Raw genomic sequence first — 6,712 nt, 5'->3', positions numbered from 1 at the left:
ACTGGCTTCAGTGTCTCCGTGTGGTTTGTACACCCCAGTGAATTTCTGCTTACCCAATTAATGTTGAAGCTGAATAAAGAAAGATCTTTTCTAATGAGTGAAAAGACAGTGGGCAGAGCGCAGCCCACATACACATGCTGAAGGCACTTGAGTTGCTTCATGCTGGAGGGCGGTTTAAGAAATGCCCTGAGTCAGTGTGGGACCAATTGCTAGTTTAGTTAGTCTGTGTCTCTCTGATGACTGAAATGTTTAAAATAAAAAAATAAAAGTAACATCACCAAAAATTAACTAGAACTTGCGTTTTAATTAGAAAACATTTTAATTAGTAAATGTAAGTCAGTACATTAAACTGTACTTAAAATCTTTTTTTTTCCCATAGGAGCACAACACTCAATATTATACAAGAACAATTGCTGTATGATTGTATAGCAGACTCAATGCAGGCCACTTTTATTCCACCATCGCCAAGTCTTTCAGAGCGTGACTGCGTGGCTTCTTGGCTTTATATCCAGGGCGCAGAAATTCAATTTTTCTTTTCTTAGCTTCAATTTTCTTTTTGTGTTTCTTGAGCTTCCTCTTGGCTGCCAAGTCAGGGTTTGCCACCGCCTAAAAGAAATATAAACTCATAATCTTACTTTCACAGTATGATGCTACTGTACTTGTCCATGTCCAGCAAATTCAGACATAAATTACAGGTTGGATTATATTCAGCACAGAGAATGAAGAGGGGGATCATCACTATGGTAACCTCAATAAAAGACATTAGTAGTTCTTCTATGCTTGCTAGAGAATGTCCCATACATTCGTATACATATATTTGGTGGTCATAATTATTTATTTCTGTAGCAATAAGCTCAGAGCAGATTACTTAAAGTCAACAATACTAGACATAAGCCCTTAAAAGCTAAAGTAATTTAGCAGACTAATTTAAAGACTATCAGCTACTAGCTGCTCAACCATAAAGGGGCCTGTTGAAACAATTAGCTGATTATGATCATGATATCCCTGGTGCATAACAATCAAAATACTTCTATTTTTCTTTTGGGTAAACAATCGGGCAGCAAATCATAATAATAAGAAAGTATTTCTGTCAGCTGGTGTTATTTATCATTAATGCAATAAAACATTACCTGGAGTGCGTTTTGCTTTCTCCTGATCGCTCTCTTCTGATTGGCTTGTTTCTGTACACCAGCAAACGACAAAGAGAAAGTACCCAGACCAACCAAATTCTTTAGAAGGTCTATGATTTCTTGAGAAAGGTTTTTCAAAGTTGGGTCTAAAAAAGAAAATTGAGGTGAGCTGAATCCATGTCCGTGTTTATTTTTTTTATGAGGAATATTCTATTCTGATTTTCATTCTGCTACAAATATGTTTTTAATTGTTTTCATTTTCTGCTGCCCCTTCATTTTTGTTTTTATTGTGCCCTACCACATCTTAACTGTCACTTTCTTGTAATTGACATTTCTACTCTATCTGTAGCCATCATTACTGATGCTATTGACATTGGGTCACACCCCTCCCCCCCAGTATTTTGAAATATAAATGGCATTAAAAACAACAAAACTACAAAGAAATATTTATACAGTAAATACCCATTGGTGTGCACCCTTCACAACAAGCGAGGGTGCACAGCAAAAGTGGCAAGTGAGGGTGGGGGTTTAAAAGTGGTCTTGGAAAAAACGATCCTTGTCTTCCCCTCCCAGGAGTTATGAGTGGCTGCTCCTCACCTTGCTCTGCATATGTGCTGTTGAGTTCTCTGAAGAGTGGAGCGATTATAGTTGGCAAAAATGGCTTCACATTCTCCTTTCCAAGGTCTACCGCTATTGCTCCCAGGAATTTAAAAACGCATATTCTCTATGAAGATATAAAAAGAGCACAAATAAATCAGTAACGACTACACTTATAACAAATACCACTTTTCAGTTACTACATTCCAGAGCCAGAATCACCCAATAATGCATAAAGTAGCTTATTTTTATATAAAAAAAATATATAAATAAAAAAAAAATGCGTTATGTTGATCAAAAACACTTCTATGTTTGGGAAATGCTTTGTTCTAAAATTACTGCTATGCCATGCTGCTTTATTAGAGGGACACAAACATGCAATCCATTACCAAAGTATAAAAATTGGGCTACTGTGAAAATAACAGATTTTGTATAGCCGATAATGATTTTTACACCTCATTTTTTTCTATGATTACTTTCCAAGGCTTGAAACCCTCCAGTGGATGCACTAGTAATTTCAACGGCCATCATATTAGTACAAGTAGCACACGTCATCCAAACAAACACATATCCCTCTTCCTGGAAAAAAAGCATTAGCAAAATACACATTTTGGTGGGTTATCACTGGCACACAGCTAGTAAATCTCTAATGTTTTTCCATTTTAATATTGCATTGAGAGAGACAGTATTTTAGAAATAAAATGGTATATGGAAACACTTTGGATGGAAGCTGAGTTTGCTGAAAACATTAGATGCAACCTTCTGCTTTTGTTCCCCAGTTGAGTAATCTGGGAAAATGGATATACGTACCCTCCAATTCCAATTACTTAGCTCAGCTATTAAGGGTCTTAATTGGGCTTCTGGAGTGACTGCACAATTTGACACCCTTTAAGCACTGTATGAAAAGGCATGAAAAATTGCTACACCCAGAGAGTCCTTGAGCTAGAGCTCAACAAAGGATTGAGGTTTCTGGCCCCATCTCATCTAGTTGGGAATGAGTGCTGCCCTATTGTGCATGGGATATCACGCATTTCACCAGGTAGATCTTTGTGGATCTAATATTAGCATACCAGAGTGGATCAGTATTTGTGGCATATTCAATTGTTGGCGGAAACGCCAAAAATCTCTACGGTAATAGTGCGCGTAAAAACCATTACGGTAGTTTTCTCGCTGAATTTCAGCTCGCAACTCCCTGAGCTGAAATCCAGCTTACTATTACTGTAATAACGGTAATAGTTTTAACGCCGTGGGATATTCAACAATTGAATATGCCCCTTAATCTCTTTCAACTTGACAATAAACACAAGGAAGACAGACAGGTTTGAATTGTCTTCGCGTCATGGATATTATGGAGAAAGACTTGCCAGGGGGCTCAGTCATGGATTGGAGCCTTGAATAAGGCAGGATCTGTACAACAAGGCAGCATATCTTGGGGGAGCCACGCTATCCCACCCCCTGATTTATCCTTATGCTTGTTATCAGTTTAGGAAATGTCTCTGGCAAAACCAGGGGGGGATTTACCACTATGCAACCTGGGCACTTGCCTAGGGCCCAGCGGTCCCCAGAGGGCCCTCCCAGGGCTGGCGGTGAGACCAACCTTTAAAAATGGGCCGCTACTTATGGGACAGTGCTATGTGCTTGCCCTCCTGGGCTAAAGTCTGCCAGCCAGGCCCTGAATTAGGCTATATGTTATGCTAAAAACTATAGTGCTATGGATTTTTTCAGGGAGGGGGCCCCAAATCAGTATCTTGCCTAGGGCCCCATGAGGTCTAAATCCGGCTCTGGGCAAAACCATCTTCAGTGTTTAAGCCATCTTAGCTGCTAAGTAACATGGGAAAACCTAAAAGGGACAATAAACATTTAAATTAATTATTTTGTAAAATGCTCTAACCTGTCCCCTACTCCGCCAGAAGATTAGTCAGTCCAAAGATTATGCATCAATTCGCTAGCAGAAAAGGCGGACGTCCTAGCCCAAAAAAAGGCCAAGAAATACACTAAAACCATAATAAACCAACAGAGCAAATAATACCAGAAACACTTAGAGAGAAGTGACAGAGTGAGAGTAAACCTGTTTCAATATGTATATGCGGTAGGCAGTCTGAATTGACTTTTAACAGGGGCTAAATCACTTCTACTTCCATTAGCCTGTACCTATTATGGCATACAGTGTACTTCCAACTGGTCTCCAAACAAGAAAGCTTGTTTGGAGGTGGTTTGGCAGAATCTCTTATAACTCTTATTGTGTTGGAAAAGCAAGTCTTGTAATTTTTTATGCTTTGAAGACAGCAAAAAGATGTAGAAACCCAAGCTTTTAAAAATTTTATTTTAAACCCCTCTTTTTTCCCTGTCTGTTGTGAACATTATGTAGCAGGTCTTGCTATACATGAATTACCTATTTGATATGGTTGGAGATATAATGATTTAAACTGCAAACATCCTGGTCATATCGAAAGCACAGTCATAAAAAATAAATACTTAATAAGCTTTACACATATCAAAACAAAATAAGAGTGGAACACGCGACACATTTTACCACATTTTGGTAGAGCAGTCACACTCACTTTTAATGGATTTTTAGGCGTGTGGGCAGCTTCTCTTTTGGCCAGTATTGTCAGTTTTTTCATGAGCCACATCAACGTGGCAACTTTTTTATCTCCTTTCTCCTTCTCTGTGTCCTTTTCTGTTTCCTCCTCATCGCCAGAAGCTTCCAGCTCAATAGTATTATCTTCTTTCTCTTCATTATTGTTTTGTGTGTTATCCAACTCGGGGTGAAGGAGGTAGATAACTTTGGCCACAAATAACAAATTCTTGATGACCTTAAAATAACAAACATCATTAGTATATAAAGTACAAGACAAGCATTCCATTTGTGATGATATTTTAACTTTGGTCTATAACTATGCTATCTCCACTAAATATTTTATGTTTTCTACAAATTTCCATCATAAAATTGTCATATTCGCTCTATTGGTATCCATAACTAAAACTTGACGTGAGAAAATGGGCAGAGAAGTTGATCAGAGTAGAGATCGACTGATCTCTATGCCAATACATTTATTATGACAGACAGCCAAGATAGAAAATAAATATACACACACATTTTCTATATATATATATATATATATATATACACACATACACACACACACACACACACACACACACACATACATACATATCTATAATATAAAAGCCTAGTGGCGTGTGTCTGTGTGTGTAAAAAAAAAAACAACAAGCTGCAGCGCCACCTGCTGGGCGAAGTTATACACTGACCTACTAAATTCTTAGCATTATCTAATATATAAAAGAAAAAACTATTTTCTCAGAAAGGGCTCATCTAATTGACCTTAAATTTGGTATACTGACATTATTTGACAAAAAAAATTAGAATAGTGAAGTCAGTTAACTTCCATCATCCCCCCTTCTCCCCGTGGGAGGGGTAGTAAAGGCTAAATTTACGAGTTAAGGGCTCAAACTCATTTTCGTGAGGTAATTTTACCTCATGAACACACATTAAAAAGGGCGCTTGCAATGACCCTTTGGGGCGTGGCTTGGCGGCCATTCGAGCTGGACGTGTTGGGAGTGAGCTCCTGCTCCAACGTGTAGTGTACCCCTCGGTGCTTCGAGTTGGGGGTGCGCTCATCAGCTGTGTTCGGACGGAGCTGCACCGGGGAGAACCTGGGCTGCATTTTGAGCCCTCGGACGCCCGTGGAACTGTCGTGTAGCCGAGTGTCGGGATTGCGGCCTGGATCTCCACGTGGCTATTAAGGAGCCTCCATCACATCCCCACCCCCATCCTAAGGTTGAACATCACAAGCGGGTCCATACATCCGGATCTGGGGCTTACCTATTTGGAGGGCATCCAATCGTCCCCGCTTGTCAGGACCCCTCTTGGCGGGGCAGCTTAGCGGACGCGGCAGCCTGTCAGCCACAAGCGGACGGAGAGCTCCTTCTGCACACAGGATTGTGTCTGGAGGTACGAAGGGGAGATTGTGGGTGGTTGCGGCGGCGCCGCTGGGAGTCCACAACGTCAATCAGTGGTCTGGATTAAAAGGGGCAGCCCCGGCCCCCCTCTGCATACTAGCACTCAAACGCTCGTTGCAGCACAAAACAGATCCCTCAGCTGCTGACACTTTGGCCTCACTGACGCCGCGAGACACCAAAATAAGGTACAAGCTGTTTGTATGTCTGGGATGCCTGAAGGAGAGAAGTTGGCTTCCTACAGATAGCAGGGCAGTAATATAGAACCATTACAGAAAGGAGTAATCACCTGCTAAATACCAGGCTACATCCAGTGGAAATATTTCTGTTCAGATTTAACGTGTAACAGACCTGGATTGAGTCTTTCTGATGTAGCAACACTGACATCCGGTGGCAGACTCTCGCTACTACACTACATTATTCAACCTAAGTTTACAAAGTCAACTAGTATATAAATTCTGCTCTTGGGAAGCTGGCTCTTTAGTCAGAATAGGGCCGCACTGGACACATGGTAATATTCCTTTAAACAGACCACGGCTCGCGTCCTGCGAGATGGCCGCCTAGACCAATCATGAGGAGGGGTGAATAGCGGCAGTCTTACCTCAACATTATGTACTACCTGCAATGAGTATTATACCTTGAACAAACTGCTGAACACACATAGAGTCGTCTTGATGGGCAAAGACCGTAAAAGCTCAGCTAAGAAAAATCAAGGAAAATCCCAAGAGACCCCTCAACGTTCTGACCTTCGCTCATATTTAAAAACCCCTGTGGCCACGGAAGAATCAGAAATGGCATCTCCTTCCGTTGCTTCTGGATCAACATCACCTGACCCACGACAGGACGAAACACGTCGCCAGAAGGGGACTGAGATAACAGAGCAACCTGATTTGTCACAAGTCTTAAGGATGCTTAAGTCCCTCCCAACTAAGCAAGAGCTACCCTCTAAAAAGACTTTGAAGCGTTAGAAGCAAAATTACAAGAGATTGTACACCAAGAAGTGG

At 40.9% G+C, this 6,712-nt stretch overlaps 1 protein-coding gene across 1 annotated transcript in view; it reads right to left on the bottom strand.

Moving 5' to 3' along the window:
- Nucleotides 1-300: 300 nt before the first annotated feature.
- The window catches only part of UTP20 (UTP20 small subunit processome component), a 128,256-nt gene continuing 121,844 nt past the window's right edge, over nt 301-6,712 (bottom strand). The window contains exons 59-62 of the mRNA XM_075209252.1: nt 4,289-4,543; nt 1,728-1,854; nt 1,131-1,276; nt 301-606 (exon numbers count right to left, since the gene is read on the bottom strand). Coding sequence (XP_075065353.1) covers nt 451-606; nt 1,131-1,276; nt 1,728-1,854; nt 4,289-4,543 — 684 coding nt within the window. The 3' untranslated portion in view covers nt 301-450. The remainder of the gene's footprint in view (nt 607-1,130; nt 1,277-1,727; nt 1,855-4,288; nt 4,544-6,712) is intronic.

The sequence above is a fragment of the Mixophyes fleayi genome, chromosome 4 (assembly GCF_038048845.1).
Source record: "Mixophyes fleayi isolate aMixFle1 chromosome 4, aMixFle1.hap1, whole genome shotgun sequence".
NCBI classification, from domain to species: Eukaryota; Metazoa; Chordata; class Amphibia; order Anura; family Limnodynastidae; genus Mixophyes; species Mixophyes fleayi.
Note: the sequence above shows the minus strand (reverse complement) of the source record. Positions and strands in the feature narration are given on the sequence as shown.